This window comes from Panicum virgatum, chromosome 9K (assembly GCF_016808335.1).
Source record: "Panicum virgatum strain AP13 chromosome 9K, P.virgatum_v5, whole genome shotgun sequence".
Lineage (NCBI taxonomy): Eukaryota > Viridiplantae > Streptophyta > Magnoliopsida > Poales > Poaceae > Panicum > Panicum virgatum.
This window is the reverse complement of record NC_053144.1, coordinates 54,683,303-54,704,484: the sequence shown is the minus strand read 5'-3', so window position 1 is coordinate 54,704,484 and position 21,182 is coordinate 54,683,303. Positions and strand designations below refer to the sequence as shown.

The window sequence follows — 21,182 nt, the reverse complement described above, 5'->3', positions numbered from 1 at the left end:
GTCGCCGGACCATCTTGCCAAGATTTTTCACACTGGTCCCAAAAAGGGAAAAAAAATCGTAATGGGCTGCAGGTTGTAGGTAGGCCCATGTGGGTGGGCTGGACTGCAACGTCATGGGCTTACTGCGAAAGAGTTGGTCGCCCTAGACGGAACTCCGGCGAGCCCCCACCGCCTACGCCGGAAGTGGCGGCGCGGCGTGCGCCGGGGGGGGGGGGGGGGGGGGGGGGGGGGGGGAGGGGGGGCATGGGGCCGCGGCCGGCGAGCGGCGAGCGGCGAGCGGCGTGCGCGGGGGATGACGTCGAGGGGTGGGAGTAGGATATCCGATGCGTCATCAGGGCGTCTCGTGCGGTCGTGCCTCGCCGTCAGAGGTAAGAATATGATGCGTTTGGATTTGGGTCAAGGGGTCACTAGCTATACCTTGTCTTGCTGGTGGTATGTGCGGACGGCTCCGTAGCATGCGGGTCGCATTCCGGAGATTGCTCTGGTTCAGACTCGCTGGAAATTTGGTTAGTACAGATGCCATCTCTTATGTAAAATGTTAGTTTCACAGCTGATGGAAATGACATTACGATGAACTTCACTAGTTCTAACCATCGGTGAACCATATGTGCAGTCAATTCTGACGAACGTCTGCTGACAAGTATGAGCAAGGAGAGGCAGGGCCGTCGGCGTTACTAGGGTGCAAATTAAGATGCACCTCCGCAAAATTTTGTACTACTTTTCCAAAGTATTCTGAACTAAAGAGGATCAACTGTGAAAAAGTAAACTTTAGAAAAGTAGTACAAAATTTTGAACTAAAGATGATCGGAGGTGCACCTAAAGGTCACCTCTTTGCACCCCTAGGCGTTACTCAGTTTTGCTGCTTCAATGGTACATCATGTTCCCCCATATACATAATTCTACTACCAAGCTCAGTAAATTAAACGATCAGTTGACCGTTGAACTTACAAGAGCAATGTTCATCTTTCAGGGACAGCTGGTGTCTGGAGGATTTCAGCGGTTGATGATGCGGGGGTGTTAGTTAAATCCTGCACGTTCACATGTTCCTGATCTTAGTTTGTACAGGGTAGTCAGTTTTTGCTTTTGCTGAGCTTGCGCGCATGCAGCCGCTCGCCTGCCATGCGCACGATCACCGCGTCACGTCCCAGCGACTTGGGATGGCACTTTGTGAGCACGAACGTGCCGCGTTTTACTCTATAATCTCAGCTTTATACTATTCAGCAATCTAAACCAAAAAACGTCGCCAGTTCTGCAGCACCAAAAAGCTTGTGCGTTCCAAGTGTTCTCGCGTGAGTTAGCGTTGTGTTGGTGGTCACCGGGTTCACCTGGAAGGTGGTCGCCGGTCTCACCAAGAAGGTGGTCGCCGGGCTGGTGGTCGCAGTGCTCACCTGGAAGGTGATCGCCGGGCTCTCCAACAATTGGCTTGAGAGCCGGTTGAAGGGATCCTGCGCACCGCGATGACGTCCCCAAAGGGCCGAGGTCGCTCGCCGCCGGCGCCCGGCGGCGAGCAAGATCGGGATGTCTGGTGCCAAGACTTCACCGACATCACCGAAGCCGAAGGGAAAGTCCCCGAAGCACACGCCCTCGCCAAGCTGTTCTCCCTTGCGTCGATTACGCACCCACGACGTCCTGCGCCCACGTGGGTCGCGCTGCTCCCGGGAAGTCGTCGTTGAGCGCGTGATCCGAGAGTGCGATCCGAGAGTGTGGCGGGTCGGGAAACTGGCCACAGCTCATGAAGCTAGACATATCTTCTAAAGCTAGTGTTGGATTTTTAGAAATAAAAAATAGAAACATCTTTTAAAAAAACCCTTAAAAACTGCAGCTCAAATAAACAGATCCTAAATCAACACAAACTAGCTCCATGAAACCTGGAACGGGAACCAGTTCGGACTGTCTCTGGACCTTTCCCCTGCTACCGTCCAGCACCTATCTCGCTAGTTCTCCACCGCGCTCATCTGCCTTGTGGGCGTCGGAGGTGGTGGAGAGCTACGAATTTGATGGGCGGTGCACAGTTTCCAACTTTCAAGGTCTAGATTTGGGTTGTGAAGTGGTAGATCCTTCTCTTCGGCGTTGTCTCTGGATGGGGTCTTTTGTCTCCTCGGCGTCAGATCCAGCGAGTGTTTGGATGACTTCTGCTTCGGCGGGTACGTGGCAAGGTGCGTCTATCGGAGCTTCTTTGACCTAGCTGGTGATGTCAGAGTGAGTTCTTTTCTCCCTTTCCTCTGCGAAAGGGTAGGCATATGGGGCATCCCTGTGTGCGTGGTTTGTCTGGCTCGCTGAGTTCATCAGTGATGGCGGACTCTTCTTCCGGTCACCGGTGGTGGATCTCTTGTTTATCTTCCGTTATGTCAATGTGATGGCCGGTAGTCATTCAGCGAAATCGATGCACTTGGTGGAGCATAGGCGTTGGATCTTGTGGCTTTACAATGCTTGGAGTCCTTTGGCGTGATGGGAGGCGGATTTGGAAGGTGCACGAGGAGAAAATGACAAACGTTGGAGTCTGGAGAAGCCGATGAAGATGAAGTAGCCTTTGGGGTTTTCTTGTAATTTTATTTTTTTAGGGTCTTATTTGTAAAAGGGAGATGCACTGATATTCAATACATATCTTCCCTTTTGGAAAAAAAAATCTAAATCAGCACGTCCAACTAAAAGGTCAAGATAAAAAAGAACCGAGACAGATATATGGATCAGAGGATCGAATTCTGAAAGGTTAGCGAATTTACGTCCAAATTCTAAAATCTCTGCGAGTGCGGCCGTCTCCCCCGCGAGCCCCGGCGCCCCGCCTCTCTCTCGCGGCCGGCAACCCTGGGTAGATCCCCAAATCACCCCTCCGCCTCTTCGCAACCAGCTGCCATCTCCGTGGTCAGGCCGGTAACTCCGCGCCGCGTCGCCCACTGGCTTTCTCCTCTAGTCCTCTCCCTCGCTCAACGCCCCTTCTGTGTCGCAGCAGCAGGCCTGTGCAGCGCTCGCCCACGCAGGCAGCAGAGGCAGGCACCACCCGCTTCCAAAATGGAAGGGAAATTACTCGGCAACCAGCCCTAGTGCTGCTGAGCTAGCTGTTTAGCTAGCATCGCGCACCACACCGCCACAGCAGCACAGCACCCACGCACTGCAGCAGCCAGCAGGAGGAGAGGAGAGAGAAGAGAGAAAGGGAGGGGGAACTGGGGAAGGAAGGATGGATGGAGACTTGCAGCGCAGCCCATCCCCGCGCCGCACGCACGGCTCCGTCCCCAAATTACAGACGACCCCGCAGGAGCAAGCCCAACCACCACTTAAACCCGACCACCACCACCGCCACCGTTACGCTTTAGCCCCGCGCCCCGTCCAAACCCTAGATCCCCTTCGCCGCGGTGGTGGCGCCGGCGGTGACCCGGCGGGGCGGCGGAGGGGATGGCGGCCGTGCCGGAGGACCTCCGCTGCAAGCGCTCCGACGGCAAGCAGTGGCGCTGCGGCGCGCCCTCCGTGCCCGGCAAGACAGTCTGCGAGAAGCACTACGTCCAGGCCAAGAGGCGCTCCGCCTCCTCCGCGCTCCGCGCAAGTCTCCGCCGCTCGTCCGCCTCCGCCGCCGCCGCCGGCGGCGCGCCCGCCCCGCCCTTCCGCTCCTCCTCCGCCGCCGCGGCCCGCCTCCACGACGGGGCCCGCCCCGGGCCGCCGCCGATGGCGGTCGCGAGGCCCGTCTACGCCAGGGTCGCCGGAGAGACGGTGTACGTGGCGGAGCCCGTGCCGGCGCCGGCGTCGAGGGCCCCGGCGTACGACGGCCTGCCCCTGGGCAATGCTGCCGGCGCGCGCACCGCGGCGGTGAGTTTGGCTGCCGCCTCGTGCTACGTTCCTCCCCGCGCTCAATTGGGTTCCCTGTGCTGCTGGGCTCGTGTTGATTGGGCGCCGGTGATTGCAGGAGCTGGTCGGGAGAGGCCCGGCGGGGACGACGAGTTGCCACCAGTGCCGCAAGGCTGGGGCCGTCCTTTGGTGCTCCAGCTGTGACAGGAGAGGCTACTGTGCCGGCTGCATTTCGAGATGGTATGTTGCGCCATGGTCTGTCAGTAGTCAGTACAGACTAGAGCTAGTAGTGCATTAGTGCATAGAAGGTGCCTCAGGCTTTGTGGTTCTCCATTTTTATGCTATTGTTAGGTGATTGCAGCAGCGTCCACCTAGACGTGCACCAGATCTCTATGACCATACTGAAGGAGATATACTACAATAATTACTGCTACGCGTTGTGTTGCATTTTTGCCTGCCCAAACCACCTACAAAAATCGAAAGCACTTGTGCATGAAACTTGCAGAGAACATGAGCTATCTCAGGCACTTGTGAATGGAACTTACAGAAAGCATAAACTATCTTAGGGCATTCTTATCGCAACATGCATCCTCCAAAAAATGCAAGGATATTTAACTGCTCCCTGTCTTATTCGTTTCAGTAGCATAGCCTCTGGGTTGGCCTCTTAAAGGCAAAATTTGGCGTCAGTTCATTCCAAATCGTCAGATGTGAAAGCAACAACACACAACTTCAGGTGCAACAGTCATCATCTTTTCATAAGATAGTACAACTTCTGGGTCATAGAATTAGTTGTATGTTGTTTGGATGGAACCAGGATGATCCTGAAAACTTAGTTTTTCTTATAACTTGAGTTGAAGATGGTTTTGTAGTGCAAAAGTGCAAGGCTTTTCTATGGTTCCTTGTCTATATTTTGAGTTTTTTTCCAATAGTGTCCTAGTACATTTTGACTGTTTAGAATGTATATTGCTCATGCGAAGATATGACTAAATCTGTGGGTGAAAGAAAAATACTTTGTCAATACTTTTAAATATAGCGCAATACAAACCAGTGGTCCTAGACTTCTAGTATGCTGTGGAGACTCCTCCAAACCTTTTATCGGCTGTACTAAGGTAACACAAATGTAATGCAGGTACTCTGACATTCCGATAGACGATGTTCGAAAGGTTTGTCCCGCATGCCGTGGCATTTGTAATTGCAGAGTTTGCTTACAAGGAGACAATTTAATAAAGGTACATAGTCTCTAATAGTTTTTCTTCCATTTCGTTACCATATATTTGATTTATGCTTTACTAACTTGTCCTTAATGTAACAATTTTTTTGTACTTTAAAGGCCAGGGTGCAAGAAATACCAGTTGTTGATAAGTTGAGATATCTTCATTGCCTTTTGTCCTATGTTCTTCCAGTACTAAAGGAGATTTATTCTGACCAATGCTTTGAAATAGGTGTTGAAACAAGATCTTCTGGTACTCCAGTTTCCCTTTCATCTTCTCTTGTTATGTTCTTTTCTGAATCTTAGCATTCCTCTGACACTACTATTTGTGATAGGTCCAAAGACAGATATCCTCAGAGCAAAGATAAATTTTGATGAACAAATGTGCTGGTATGGCTTTGTGTTGTTTTGTCATTGTGTCAACTTTCCATTCCAAGTTCCAACTATATATTATATTGTAATGGTGCCTATATTGTAATGGTGCCTTGAAACTTTTCTTTGTTTTTGCAGTGATTTATGCAAAGTGCCAGTTTTTGATTATCACCGCCACTGCCCAAAGTGTCTGTATGATTTATGCCTTGATTGCTGTCGAGACATACGGCGTTCTCAGGCCACTGTTGCAAGAGGAGAACATACTGAAGGTCATGTTGAAGGTAAAAGTAGAGATTCTTTTAGTAGAAGAGCAAGACTGGAACCATCTGCAGAAAGTGTAAATGACAATTCTTGCTCTCAGCCAATGGATCTAAACAATATTGACATTAGATCTTTAGTCCCTACATGGAGAGTCAGCAATGACGGCAGCCTCACTTGTGGGCCTCATGAAGCTGGTGGCTGTGGTTCCTCAAAACTGGTGCTAAGGCGAATATTCAAAATTAATTGGATCGCTAAACTTGTAAAATGTTCTGAAGAAATGGTCAATGGTTGCAAAGTATATGATCTGCAGGATGAATGTTTGTCGTACAGTGATGGCAGACAGTTAGAGTTAATTGGTCAGCATGACCTTGGTCTCTCAAAATGCTCAAACAGTGATGATATTAGCGGGAATTGTGTGTACTCTCCTGTATTGGAGGACTTAAAACATGAAGGCATCATGCAGTTTCGTAAGCATTGGATAAAGGCGGAGCCTATTGTCATCAGAAAAGCATTTGAGCCTTCCCTGTCATCAATCTGGGACCCTTTAAGTATTTGGAGAGGTATCCAGGAGATCATCGATGAAGAAATGGATGAAGATGTAATAGTCAAAGCTGTGGACTGCTCAAATCAATCTGAGGTAAGAAAGAAGTGCTGAGAGGTTCCGATGTATTGTTCTGTTAGTTACACTGCTATTACTGGTCTGTTTTAGGTTAGCATTAAAAAGGTTACCTGACTATGTCATACCAGCTTTGCAAATCCCTTGTGACCATCCTCTACCCATACCTCAAGTGGGATTTTGGAGAAGTGGGAAAATTGTGGAAGTAGAGAATCAGAAAGTAGCTAGAAAAAAATTTGTTGGTACCACTATCCTAAAAAAAATATATATCCTGTTTTGTTACTCCTGTTCAGGTGGATATCGAGCTCAAACAGTTTATCAAAGGTTATTCAGATGGCAACAAGGGGGGCGATGGCCGCTTGTTGATGCTGAAATTGAAAGAGTGGCCCCAGCCCAGTGTCTTAGAGGAGTTTCTGTTGTGCCACAGACCAGAATTTATTGTCAATTTTCCTCTTGTTGATTTTATTCATCCTAGATGGGGTCTCCTAAATCTTGCTGCCAAGTTACCCCAAGATGCATTACAGCCTGAAGTAGGGATGAAACTGCTAATTGCATATGGAAGTCGTCAAGAACTTGGTGAAGGTGATCCAGTGATGAATCTAACGATTAACATGGGTGATGTGGTAAGTTTGGTCTTGCTCAGTTTTCACTTCAAAGTTCTAGTCATTATTAGATGTGAGCCTTTGCTTTTCATATGTTGACTTGCTGAATAACTTGAATATTCTAACTGACAACTGTTTAAAATATCAGATGGCTAATGCTACTGGTCTCATTTTGTAGGTTCACATGTTAATGCATGCAGTTGAAGTACATAACCAATGTCCCAAGAGGCCATCATCTAATGGAGCTGAAAAGATTGCTAATGGAACTAGTACGCATGTAAATGATCACACTCCTGTTCCATATTTGGATCTGATTGTGGGGGAGCAAAAGTGCAAACTTGCAACTTCACATTGCGAGCAGGCAAAAGCTAACAATTTAGAAGGATCACAGGCTGGTGCTGTCTGGGATGTATTCCGCAGGCAGGATCTTCCAAAGCTTAATGAATATTTGGCTGCTCACCGGGAAGGATTTGGAGCTAACTGTCAAGCTGTGCCCTCTGTAATGACTCCTTTCTTCGGCATCAAATTTATTCTCTAATATATTCTCAAATATGTTTTATGATAATATGTTTCCAATGCAGGTTAAATATCCTATTTATGATCAAAATGTGTACCTCAACAATCATCATAAGAAGACATTGAAGGATCAATATGGTAAGTACCAAGTGCAATTAGAGAACATACTAGTTTTTACTTCCAAAAGGTTGATCTATAGTGTATTAGTTGTGGACTTGCTGACTGCTATTGCATAATAGCATTTTATTTCATGTAGTCACTTCACTATCGTCTTAACTTAGCTTAAATGATTATTTGCAAACTTCAGCCAGCAGATGATAGAATTTGACAATTTGCCACTCTAAACTTAAAGGCTTCACGAATTGCCACTGTAAACTTTAGCTTCAACTATTTGCCACTAAAAATACGGGCTGCTTCACTTCCATGCCATTTTGGCAATCAAAATGGTTGAGTTTCTTTTACATTGTCACGCCTTGTAAAGCAACCCTTGTACCCTGCTGTCTGAATTAAACACCTGAATTGGCCTCTACCTCCCTTTCTCAACCAACACACCATCCCTGAGGCTGCATCTGCAGTCGTCCAGCAGCTCCGACCGGTCAAAGAGAGCTGCCATGATCTCCTTTGCCATTCGCCAAGTTAATCGTGCTCATCCGTTTCGCACTTTTGCCTTCCACCACCTGATCGCAGGAGCCAAATGTGTTGCTGATGTTGATTCATCTTCTCCAGCAAGCCATGGTCCAATTCCTCCCATACGTGATTCCCTTGTGACCCAAAGCATCTCCCTTGATCTTTCGTCCTCCCAGAAGAACTGCACCAGGCTCTTCATCTTCCCTTATGCTGTGATCCATGCACCACAGTTGCCATGGTCATCGCGCTGCCCAAGAAATCACAGGGGTGCATAGGTTGGTTTTGTAAAAGAAACACAAAACCATTTAGATTGGCACGGAATGTAAGTGGCTTATGTTTTAGTGGCAAATTGTTGGAGCCGAAGTTTACAATGGTAAGTTGTTGAAGCCCACAGTTTGAAGCGGCTTATTTTCGAATTTCTCACATGAAGACAGCAACCAAATATCTCTGTGCTAGATAGACTTGCTTCTTAGGAGGATCAACATTACATTTTGATTTGCATGCTACATTCTTTCTTAGCTGCGTGCTTCTATCATGGGCGTGGGCTACATACATCAAGTGGTGCACCAGATGCATGGCTGCACCTGCACCAAGCTAGGACTGGTACCTAGATGCTTTTAATGAAACATGCAGCTGTTGTGGCCTCGTGGGTATGGGCTAGCCCCATCAAGTTGTGCACCAAGTGCCAAGCTAGGTTCGGTACTAAGGGCCTGTTTGGTAGAGCTCCATCTGATTCTGATTCTCTATGGGAGCTGATTCTCTGAGAGAAGTGATTCTGTGGCTGAAAGTGATTCTCTTTGATTCTCTAGCATAAAACTCTTAAAATCAGGATGGAGAATCACTTCACAGAATTAGGAGAAGCTATTTTTTTTTCAGCTCCCAGCCTCTTAGTTCATTTCACAGAATTAGTAGAGAATCACTTCTCTCTGAAAAACCGTTTGGTAGAGCTCCTGCTAGATTCAGCAGAGAATCAGCTCTGGGAGCTATGCCAAACGCACCCTAAGAATAGATCCTTAACAATTAGTTTACTTTGATCTCTTAGTTAGATTCAAATAATTGTCTGTTAGATATCATATCTAGTAGTTAGTCCAATTTGTCACGAACTCCTCTACAAAATTATGAACCATTAAAGAATGTTGATCTTCCCACTTCCCTTCTCTATCCCTGGCATGGTTGTGCTCATGGATCCAGGGCTCCACTAGTCAATGAATGAGAGTCTAAAGCTGCTAATCTATCCTAGAAGTGAACTTTGGAATTAAGATCCATCATATCATATTTTTGTAACTTCCATTTGGATGTTCTTATAGGTATTGAGCCTTGCACATTCCACCAACATATTGGTGAGGCTGTATTCATTCCAGCCGGCTGTCCTTTCCAAGTGAAAAACCTCCAGGTGATGCATCTTAGCTTCATATCCTTTCTCGGCTCAAAGTCTCCCGCTGTTATTTTCATGATAAGTGATGATTCAAAATAATCAACATTAAACACGTCTAATATTGGGGATAAAATTGCCTTCATAGGTTTCCAGGAATTCCTTGTTATTGTTATATTTCCATGTTCAATATGAGCAAAGATTTTGGCATTAGAATTGAATGAAACTGCAGGACTTCAATGTCGTGGCAGATTTCTTATTTAAATTTAAGAAATTAATGTAGTGATTTGCATGTGTGAACATACTAGAGGGTTTCATAAAAGACACTAGTAGCAGTGGTGCTCTGAAATAGAGCAAGAGAGTTATTGCACATCATCATGTGTTGAAACTGTATTTTCACATTAAAACCTGCTTCCAGTTGATGCAGTTAATCATGCGAGCTGATTTTTGCACAGATTGAATTTGACTTGTTCACTCTTATTTGTTGTGTTACTTGAACTCAAGGTTTAGCTGCTCTGATGAATTTTGTTCCCTATTTTGTTTGGACAGCTACACTAGATGTGGCTGTTACACGTGGTTTGCTGAAGTGATATATTATCTTACATACTTCTTTGATTTTTTTGAACTAGCTAAATACATTATTTGTGGATATAATTTACATTATTTTCTGTTCTATTGACATGATCAGTCCACCGTTCAATTGGCTCTCAATTTTTTGTCTCCGGAGAGTTTGCCAGAGTCAGTCCGGATGGCCCAAGAGATCCGTTGCCTGCCGAATGGTCATTTTGCAAAACTGAAGATGCTTGAGGTAAGTTGTGATCTGCCAAACTACTATGTGACCTTCCATGGATTCACAACTTATGGGGTTGTTTGGTATGAGAAATCACCTTATGTAGAATGGAGTCATCCCATGAAATTTTATGGGATGAACCATTGAACCTATTCCTCATTATTAAGCTAACCATGTGCTTGTGAGGGATGAGGTGGTGAACTGGTGCTGGATCGAACCATTTCATTCCCTAAACCAAACAAAAATTTGAGTGAGGAGATGATGGACCGTCCCCATTTCTCAAATCAAACACCCCCTTAATAATGCTAATCACCAACAGAGAGAATGAAACCTTTTTCATTAATGATACAGGTAAAAAAGATCTCCTTATATGCAGCAAGTTCATCTGTCAGAGAAATTCAGAGAATAACTCTGGATCCCAAGTACGTGCACTGATGCCTGTTCTTATACTGCCCACATCATATGTTTGTCAAGTGTTCCTTACCATATCACTTTAGTTCCTCAGTCTATACCAATATAAGGTGTATTTTGACTAGATAAATGTCAAACTTTAGAAGCTTCATCGGTAATTAATTGAATTATATGCATGTCTAGTGTAAAAAATTATACCAAAAGATATATACTCAAAGTTATTTTAAGATAGTATTGATTTTTGTAGCAAGTGAGAAAATCTATTTTGAAAGATTTTTCCACTATCAAAATACACCTTACATTGATGGATGAAGGGAGTAAGTGTAAGAGAGAATAATGACTTGTATTTCTCCAAACCCTAGAAGGGTGGGATATATAGTTCCTATACATGGGTCTCTAGATGGGCCTCTATACATGGGCTCAATATACTCCAACACCCCCCGCAGTCTGAACTACCGGCGCAGCGGTGTTCAAGACTGGACAACAAGAAAGCTAACACCCCCCGCAGTCTGAACTACCGACGCAGCGGTGTTCAAGACTGAACAAGAATAAAGTACAAAGGGCAAAGACCCTCCCCCCGCAGACACAACTAGCCACCGGCTACGTTGAGGCTGGAGCGAAACTCCGAGAAGGTCGAGGAGGGCAGTCCCTTGGTGAAGATGTCAGCAAACTGGGAGGTGGTCGGGACATGGAGTACCCGAACATCGCCGACGGCGACTCTGTCGCGCACGAAGTGTAGGTCGATCTCCACATGCTTCGTCCGCTGGTGCTGGACGGGGTTGGTGGAGAGATACACGGCGCTGACGTTGTCACAGTAGACGAGCGTGCTCTTGGCGAGCGGGCTGTGGAGCTCCGCCAAGAGCTGTCGAAGCCAGGACGCCTCCGCCACGCCGTTAGCGACAGCCCGGTACTCCGCCTCAGCACTGGAGCGGGAGACAACCGGTTGCCGCTTGGACGACCAGGAGACCAGGTTGCCGCCCAGGAAGACGGCGTAGCCGGAAGTGGAGCGGCGAGTGTCCGGGCAGCCAGCCCAGTCAGCGTCGGTGTAGACCACCAGCTCAAAGGTGGGAGAGCGGTGAAGAACCAAGCCGAAGCCAACAGTGCCACGGACGTACCTGAGGAGACGCTTCAGCACAGCAAGGTGAGACTCCTTGGGATCATGCATGTGAAGACATACATGCTGAACGGCATAGGTGAGATCTGGCCGGGTGAAGGTCAGGTACTGCAAAGCGCCAGCCAGACTCCGGTAGGTAGTAGGATCAGCCACCGGATCACCTAGATCAGCAGACAGTTTCGCCTGAGTATCGACAGGAGTGGAGCATGGCTTGCAATCAGTCATCCCAGCCCGCTCCAGAATGTCGAGTGCATACTGCCGCTGGTGAAGGAACAGGCCAGATGGGCGAGTCTCAACAGTAACGCCCAAGAAGTGGTGGAGCTGACCAAGATCATTCATAGCAAACTCCTGCTGCAGGAAGGAGATGACGCGCTCAAACAACTGCTGACTGGAGGCGGTGAGCACAATGTCATCAACATAGAGCAACAGGTAGGCAGTCTCATCCCCACGGCGGTAGACGAAGAGAGAAGTGTCAGCCTTGGCCTCGGTGAATCCCAAAGTTAGTAAGAACGTGGCGAACCGAGAGTACCAAGCCCGAGGAGCCTACTTCAGACCATAGAGGGACTTGTTGAGCCGGCAGACCATATTCGGACGACTCGAGTCCACAAATCCCGCCGGCTGAGAGTAGTACACTGTCTCTGACAGAGTGGCGTGAAGAAACGCATTCTTCACATGCAGTTGGTGCATAGGCCAAGAGCGAGAGAGCGCGAGTGAGAGGACCGTGCGCACAGTAGCAGGCTTCACCACTGGGCTGAAGGTCTCATCGTAGTCCACACCAGGCCGCTGGGTAAACCCCCGGAGAACCCAGCGAGCCTTGTAGCGCTCCATTGTGCCATCAGCCCGACGCTTATGCGTCCAGATCCACTTGCCGGTGACCACATTGCAACCAGACGGACGCGGCACGAGGTCCCACGTCTGATTGGCAAGGAGAGCCGCGTACTCCTCTTCCATCGCGCGACGCCAGTGAGGATCCGCCAAGGCGTCGCGGACAGAGGAGGGTACCGGAGAGACCCGCGGCTCTCCCTCGGTGGCGGAGAGAGTCGCGGCCTGAGAAGCCATCCGCCGAGTCACCATGGGATGGATATGCCGAGGATCCCGATGGATGACTGGCAGGTGGTACACCTCCGGCTCGGCTCGAGAGGGAGCCGGAGGAGGCGGCGACGGCTCCGACGTCGGCGTCGCAGGGAACTCCGGAGCAGGAGGCGGCGCCGGTGTCGACGCCGAACGACGCCGGTACACCTGCACCGGCTGAGCGTACCGCACAGGTGCAGGGGGAAGCACCTGGGCCGCGCGTGGCGCAGTGGTAGACACTGGGTCCGCGCGCGGCACGACCGGAGGGCCGGGGGCCGCGCGAGGCGCGACCGTGGGCACCGGGGCCACGCTCGGCGCAGCAGGGATCACCGGGAACGGTGCCGGTGTACCTGGAAAACCTGCAGGGAAAGGACAGACAGGAAAAAGTGGCTGAACCACCGGGTCAGTCGGAAACAGCGACTCCAGCTCGGGGTCAGGAGGTGTGGAGGAGGTGGAGTAAGGGAAATCCGACTCGTCAAAGACGACGTGTCGGGAGATCAGGACGCGGCGAGAGGTGAGATCAAAGCATCGGTACCCCTTGTGGTCAGGGGAGTACCCGAGGAACACACGAGTCGAACGGGGCGCCAGCTTGTGAGGAGCAGTGGCGGAGGTGTTAGGGTAACACGCACATCCGAAGACCCGAAGGTGGTCGTAGCAGGGAGGGGTACCGAAGAGAGCGTGGTGTGGAGTGGGAGCAGGAGAAGCAGTGGACGGAAGACGGTTGAGCAAGTAGATGGCGGTGTGGAGCCTCTCATCCCAGAAGCGTGGGGGCAGAGAAGCCTGGATAAGAAGGGTGCGCACGACGTCATAAGAGTAGTGCGAGAAGTCGTCGACCACCACCAGATAGTACTTATAACCAGAAAGGCTAAGTACAGGAGAGGTCCACAGGTCACAGTGAACAAGGTCAAATGCATGCGTCGCATGCGAAGGAGAAGAAGAAAAAGGGAGCCGAACATGACGACCGAGCTGGCACGCATGGCAGAGGGGCTCAGCAGGAGCCCTAGTACCAGGAACATCGGTACTACGACTGAGCTGAGCCAGAACGTTGCGGCCAGGGTGACCAAGACGGCGGTGCCAGGTGGTGGAAGACGGTGTCGCGGCAAAAACGGCAGACCAAGACGGCCAGGTCGAAGAAGAAGGCGAGAGAGGTGCAGCGGAAGGAGGAAGGCGAAGGGTGTAAAGGGGCCCCGTGCTGTCACACCGGAGTAGCGGACGCCGGGAGGCCAAATCCTTTACAGTGAGGCCAGAAGAATCAAACTCGATGGAACAAGAATTGTCAGCTGTAAACTGACGAATGGAAAGAAGGTTATGAACCATCTGAGGAGCAACAAGAACATTGGCAAGACGAAAGGAGCTAGGAGCAGAACCCACGGCAGTGACAGGAAGGCAAGACCCATCCCCAACCATGATGGAAGAAGGACAAGAGGGATGTGGGTGTCGGATAGAAGAGAGGATACCGACATGTGGGGTGGTGTGGAAGGAGGCACCCGAGTCGGCGATCCACTCGGTGCTGACCGGCGGCGTCCGCCCCATGGCGCTGAAGGACTGCGCCAGTGCGGCCTGGTCACACCCCCAGGCCAGGTCGACTGCTGGCTGGGTGGAGCGGGCGGGGTCCAGAACGGCGCGAACAGGGGAGCGGCGGCGGCGAGCATGGCCGCTGGCTAGGGTTCAGGACGAGGCCCTCCCCTGGGCGGCGGGCGCGACGGCCCGCGCAGCGGCGAGGGAGGCGGCGGGCGCGACGGTCTGGCCCGCGCCCTGGACCAGATGAGGGGTGCGACGGCCTGAGCCTGCGCGCGCGGAGGAGGCAGCAGCGGCGGCCAAGGGCTCGGCGGCGACGGCGGCGCCCTGGGACTACGCGCGTGCAAAGGAGGCAGCAGCGGCGAGCTGGGCGGCGGCGGCCTGGGCCACAGCGGCGACGGCAGGGGCCGCGCTCGCGCCCGCGCCCATGGCGGCGGCGGCGCTGGGCGCGGCCAGAGGAGTGGCCGCGGGATGGTGCCACGCGCGCGGCGCGGCCCGCACGGCCAAGGAGGCTGGCGCCGACGCCGGCACAGCGGCGGCCCACGCGGCCATGGATGTGGCAAGGCCAGGGGCAGCAAGAGCAGCAGGGGCCGCCTGGCCAGCACTGGCCGCAGCAGCAGGGCTCATGCGAGTGCAGGGGCAGGGCGCGGGGGCGGCGCTCGCGGCCCCGGCGTCCAGGGCGCGCCAAGGGCTGGCGGCCGGAGCAGATCCAGCGGCGCCCGCCGTGGCGGCGCCCGCGACCCCGGCGTCCGGCGCGGACTCCAGGGCGCGCCAGGGACGCCATGGGTCGGCGGCGGGCGGGGCGCGCTAGGGGCCGGCGGCCGGAGCAGATTCGTCGGCGCCCACGGCCCCGACAGCGCCCGCGAGCAGGGGAGCAGCGGGAGGGGCGGCCGCAGCGCTCTGCAGGGTACCCGCGAGCCCGGTGGCGGCGGCACCCGGCGCGGGCTCCAGGGCGCGCCAGGGACCGGCGGGCAGGGCAGTGGCCGCAGCAGGGCCAGAAGCAGGGGAGGGAGGAGGGAAGGAGGAGAGGGAAGGAAAGGAGGAGAGGGCCGGCGGCCGGCCGGCCATAGGGCGGCGGCGGCAGCACAGGATCTAGGCGGCGGCGGCCATGGAGAGGAGAGGGGTGGCTGATACCATGTAAGAGAGAATAGTGACCTGTATTCCTCCAAACCCTAGAAGGGTGGGATATATAGTTCCTATACATGGGCCTCTAGATGAGCCTTTATACATGGGCTCAATATACTCCAACAGTAAGACATTAGGTAGTCTACGCGGTTTCTAATCAGCATCGTGGGTAAATTTTCTCAGGTTCAATCTTGATGCTAGTTTCGAGGATCAAAATCTGACAAGGGTGGTTTCAGAAAACTTGGCAAGAGTGAATAAACAAAGGAAGGTATCTTGCACTTGAGGTTCTGGAGAACTTCGAGAAATTGTGACGGTGCCATTCAGGATGGAAGCCGATGCAAAAGAAGATATAGTGGTTGACTGTACATGTATATTGTGACATATGAAAGGAACACATTCTGATTCGTATTGGATGACATTGATCTTACCTGTATATTGCGGATTAGGACTAACGGCAGAGCTCGTGTAGACAATATAAAAGGCATTAGAAAGCTGATTACCTAACCGAATTCTATCTTGTGAAAATTTTATAGTACAATAACAGCTGTTGGTAATTTCACGGGAACTGATGGTTTTTGTGGACATTCTTTAATCGCTTAAATTTTACTTGGAACAATGCGAAGATTGGCTCTCATGTTACTAACAGAAATGAGCTTGAACTCAAGATGTTTTTCCTTTATGACACCCTTCTGATGATCTCATCCACACATAAAAAATTTAGGTCCGTGTAGGAACTCAGCAGTTCAATCTTATACGACGGCCCTGTCCACCCCGTGCAATTTCGGCATCGGTGGTTGCTGCCAGTCCGGAAGAGATGCCTACTGTCAGTGATGCCGATTTACATTGTTCACCAATGTTTATATACGTGAACCTCTGCGCTCTTGAGCTTCCCGCCATTGTCGACGGCCCGAATATACATTTTTTTTGAAGAATTAAATATACATTTGACTTGCCAAATATACACTAGACCACGAAGCAAACAAAGAGGAAAAAAATATGCAAGATTGATTGCCGTGACATGTGGAACACATGCTAATTAGTAGACAAATCTGGTTGAGAAGATTATAGATCCATGTCACCATATCACAACACTACAAACTCATTTCCACAAAGCAGAAACCATTTTGACGCTGCATGTGTGAAGTTAAAGTTAGCATACCTCGATCGTTCATATATCAAGCAATGACAATAAAAGGAGGCATGACTACCAAGTATATAGCTTTATCATGCCAACACATAATATATTTCCAATAAAAGAGTCATCAAGCATATTAGTCGACTCAAAGCCATGTCATCTATACTTATCGAGACACCCGACACTTTTGTTTACCAAATGCCAAAATCTTGCTTGGGGAACATGATCACTATATTCTATAAATAGACCCTCAAATCAGTTGTTTCTTCATAACCCATATTGAGAGTTAATAGCCTAGATATTTGGAAGTATTAGACAACTCTCAGCAAAGATGGCAGCTAAGGTTTTTGCCTTCTTTGCTCTCCTTGCTCTCTCGGTGAACGCTGCTACAGCATACATTTCACCGGTGACCGCTGCAGCAGGTGCTATTCCGCTATACTCCCCGCAGGCTACTGCTATAGCAGCCACACACCCGTGCGTGCAATACTATGCACAACTCCAGGCGTTGGCATCAGGTATCTTGGCCCCATCCGCTGTGTTCATTCAACAACCACTTGCCATGGTTCAACAACAATGCCAAGCACATCTTGCAGCACAGAGCATAATTGCTCTTCAGCACCAACAACAAATGCTAGTGAACCCCGCTGCTACCCTATTGCAAAATATGTTCAACCAAGTGGCTCTAGCGAACCCCATCACCGCCTACAGGCAACAACAACAACAACAACAATTGCTGCAAAACGTGTTCAACCAAGTAGCTATGACGAGCCCTATCACCTACTGGCAGCAACAACAACTGCTGTCAAACGTGTTCAACCAAGTGGCTTTGGCAAACCCCATCATTGCTGCCTACTGGCAACAACCACAATTGCTGCCAAACGTGTTCAACCAAGTGGCTATAGCGAGTCCTGTCACCTACTGGCAAACAACAACTGTTGTCAAACGTGTTCAGCCAAGTGCCTTTGGCGAATCCTGCTGCCTACTTGCAGCAACCCTTCATTGGTGGTGCCATCTTCTAAATGATGTATGGGATTGTACTCCAATAATAAAGTTCACATGCCAATACTCTAAATTTTCATAAATAATAAGCAAAGGTGATTTATTGGCATCCTATTCTATATTTATATGCGTATTGAGTCGTGTGAGTTAAGTTAAGAATATAAAACTGCATATCATTAGGTAAAAAACACTTCTACAGAAGTGCAAGCATCGGCGAAGGGATTTACATGTGTAAATAAAAACTTTTCATAGAGATAACAATTCATGTATCAAGAAAATACACATAAAGACACTTTTGCTAGTTTAAGGTGCAAATTATCTTCCAACTTTCTGTTGTATCACTTTTGAAAAATACTTTTTAATTAATATTAGTTTTTAACTCTGATCAGTACTATTCGCAACTAGTATTTTCTTCGGCACCGGTAGCATGACTTGGTACTAAAAGTACCTTTAATACCGGGTGGTAACACCAACCGGTACTAAAATGCAAGAAAAAACCTAAAAATTACTTCAAACCAGGGAAGAGGTCCTACACACTATCAATGGGTAGATGACAAAAATGACTAGATGACACGTCATTTGTTGCTTATCCAGCTAACAATTTATTTTGCTTATAACACCACACACAAAGCAAGTCCGCATACACATAGCACATCTCTTATATTTTCATCCTCGCTTCATATAAGTGGTTGAATCTGGAGGTACATACTATGTTTGGAATGAGAAGGATTATAAGCTGGCCCTCACCCCTAAACTTTCAAGGTGGTATTAAGATACCACACACTACAACCACAATTGGGCTAATGGGCCAACTACTACTAAGAGCATCTCCAACAGATTACTCATACCCTATATATTCTCTCTCTATTACCAATAGCTACTTTTGTGTTTTTGGTAATGGTTGCTTCAGCAGATTATCAAAATTCAATCACCAAAAATAGAGTAGAAGGGAAATCCCCGTCATTTAGATAAGAGGGAGGTGTGTTTTGGTGATTACCAAAATTTTTTAGGTAATGGGGGATTGGATTGGTAATCTACTGGAGCACCTCCAATCACCAAAGCATCAACTTTTTGATATTAGGGAGATGGATGAGTAATTGTTGGAGATGCTCTAAGGCTCCGTTTGGATGTAGATATTGAGCAGCTGGAATTGAATTATGTACCAATATCAAAGCAGACTAGTATTGAAAATGGGTTATAATATCAAATCTGCAGTTTGGGTGTAGATGGAATTGGCGGTTGGAATCCAATGAAGTAGCAAATGCCAATTCATGTTTGGATGGGCATGTCAAGAAATTGGGAATTGACCTTCTCATCCTCTCCACCCTAGCCATGTCAGAGAAGGTCGCGTCGTCATCTCGCCGGAGAAAGCCCCGCCGCGCTGACCTGGGGAGGAGGTCACCACCGCTGCCCTCGCCTCGCCGAAGAATGCCCTGGTTCGGGCCTCCAGGCTGCCGCAGTCGCCGCACTAGTCTGGGCTCCAAGTTGCCGCCGCCGCCGTAAGATTCCCTCCTCACGTGGAGGTTGAGCCCACAAGCAGATGGGCCTCACGGCACCGGAGCTCGGGGCGGCGGAGGGGCGCAGGGGAGGAGCGGTGCGGCGGACCTCAGGGCGGCGGAGGGACGCAGGGGGGAAGGAGCGGAGGAGGCGGGGGCCGGCTCGACGCCGCCGAGGACCTCCGCGACGCCGCGACGTGCTGCTTCGGCCGCCGGGCTACAGGTCGCGAGGGGCGCGGGGAGCAGCGGTGGAGGGGCGCCGAGGAGGCGGAGGGGTGCGTGGGAGCAGAGTGACGCGCGGCTTTGGCCGCCGGTCGCGAGGGGCGCGGCAGGGGATGAAGGGAACTCAGGGAGCAACGCGGAGGCGGAGAGACGCGGACGCTGGTAAATGCAACCCAATATAGAGCTCTAGGGGTCGGAATCGTGAGAGAAGTTCTAGCAGTATGTTGAATATCCGCTTGGTATTGGTGGGAGTTTCCAGTACCAATTCTCAGCACATCCAAACAGCTGACATTGAGTGTATTCAATACCAATTCCAATATCTAGCCTTCAATATCTACACCCAAACGGTACCTAAGGATATTGGATTGGGTATTGCATATATCATCAAAATCAACAAGCGTTAGAAACTAAACATACTACCATATCCTCATCAACAATAACATCCACGATATTTCATATTTGCATCTTTTACACTTGTTGTTTTTTTAAGTGACCGCTACCACTGCAATCACTATTCCGCAATGCTAGCTTCTTACGAGTGGTTGACCTTGCCACTATTCCGTTGTACTTGCTAGGAGTGATAGGCGCATTTTGTTCAATCATACAGTCAACTGCAAACATTTGCATCAAACATCTCACCCATGTCAGATTTTATTGTGAAACAATTATAGGATTTTCCTCAACAACAGTTCTCGGTTCATGTACAGACCATGGCAGCCCTACAACAATTGCTGTTGCCTAACGTGTTCAACCAATTGGAGAAACAATTACTTCCATTCAGCGGCTGTGGCAAACCACCCTATTGTTTCTCACAGTTCCTGTTATTCAATTGGTGTATCAACAATATTATTTGCTTCCATCCAGCCAATTAATTGGCTGTGGCCAACCCCGCACACTTTCTAGCAACAATCGATCACTCTCGGTGCTTTATAGATTACCAAAGTTGTATTCTAATTAATAATAAAGTTTGCATGCTGATGGATGGAATAATAATAATAGAATTGTATATGTATCCAGGTGTGGTTCATAATTGTTTGTTCCATACATTCAAGAACTTAAAACTCAATATAAACCATTCCTACAAGGAGAAATAATGTTCAAATGTGATTTATCAATATTCTTTGTACCGCAACAATTTGCATATTGATGCATGTGATTCACCACAAAAAGAAGTATTTGATTAAGTGTTACGTCCTATATGGGTCAGTGTTTTTTAACTCTTTGCACTATACGTAAGAACTAACCTACGATTGCCTTTATGCTCTCATACGATGTGCGCCATCATTTTAAACATATATTTTGTTATTTTATCTTATTTTATTTATTCCATCTCTAAAAAATAACTATTTTCCATAAATATATGATTTTTAATTATTTTACAACTTGCTAATATAATTTTTCTATAAGACACTGAATAGCACATTAGTTAGTAACATGACTTTTTTCCACATAGCGACCATCTGTGCCTACCCACTAATTTTTTTAGAGCCGCCTACCCACCAAATTGATATTTAGAGATGATGCATCTAAAGAAGTGTTTGGATCCAAATGCTAATACTCTAAAGTGCTAAAGTTTAGCACTATTGTATCGTATTCAAACGGAAGTGCTAATGGGATAGGCTAAATTTAGCCAAGATTCAAAAACTTTAGCAAACATATATTTACTTATACATACCACTAAAGTTTAGCATTCAAATTTAGCTCATCCAAGCCGGCCCTAAATGATCAAATTAGATGTATGATGTACGTCAAGTCAATTTTTCCATAAATGTGTGCGCTAATAATGCGTTTAATTCTTTTCCCAGTAAAATAAAACTGAATTGGAAAATAGAAGGATCTCATATTCAAATGACCCCTGTCTGTCATCACGCCAAGGCCAAGCCGCACAGTGGTGTTGCGCAAAGCGGCAGAATCTGCCTCGCAAAGCCGGAGTGTGGGACCCCCGAAG

The 21,182-nt window shown here is 48.9% G+C and overlaps 1 protein-coding gene and 1 pseudogene across 3 annotated transcripts; both read left to right on the top strand.

Annotated features, from left to right (window-relative positions):
- The first annotated feature begins 2,765 nt into the window (after positions 1-2,765).
- LOC120652383 (lysine-specific demethylase JMJ25-like) lies at positions 2,766-15,966 on the top strand. 3 transcript variants are annotated; one of them, XM_039930181.1, is made up of 14 exons: positions 2,766-3,798; positions 3,896-4,017; positions 4,907-5,006; positions 5,108-5,240; positions 5,323-5,377; positions 5,498-6,257; positions 6,530-6,859; positions 7,017-7,115; positions 7,230-7,337; positions 7,420-7,492; positions 9,289-9,374; positions 10,042-10,161; positions 10,495-10,565; positions 15,566-15,966. In XM_039930181.1, exons 1-14 carry the CDS (start codon positions 3,391-3,393, stop codon positions 15,663-15,665), a joined length of 2,565 nt encoding a protein of 854 aa, XP_039786115.1. In that variant the 5' UTR covers positions 2,766-3,390; the 3' UTR covers positions 15,666-15,966. The 3 variants fall into 3 exon arrangements, with proteins under 3 accessions (XP_039786115.1, XP_039786116.1, XP_039786114.1); XM_039930180.1 differs by having other exon boundaries at positions 2,768-3,798; positions 7,017-7,337; XM_039930182.1 differs by lacking the exon at positions 10,495-10,565 and having other exon boundaries at positions 2,767-3,798; positions 7,017-7,337.
- An 838-nt stretch (positions 15,967-16,804) lies between these two features.
- LOC120648805 lies at positions 16,805-17,628 on the top strand (annotated as a pseudogene).
- Positions 17,629-21,182: the final 3,554 nt, after the last annotated feature.

Bases quoted from the DNA above. Each gene is read 5' to 3' on its own strand.
- LOC120652383 (XM_039930180.1), top strand. From the start codon at position 3,391: ATGGCGGCCGTGCCGGAGGACCTCCGCTGCAAGCGCTCCGACGGCAAG. The intron at 7,338-7,419 runs GTAATGACTCCT...TTTCCAATGCAG, and splicing joins ACTGTCAAGCTGTGCCCTCT to GTTAAATATCCTATTTATGA. The intron at 10,566-15,565 runs GTACGTGCACTG...AAATTTTCTCAG, and splicing joins AGAATAACTCTGGATCCCAA to GTTCAATCTTGATGCTAGTT.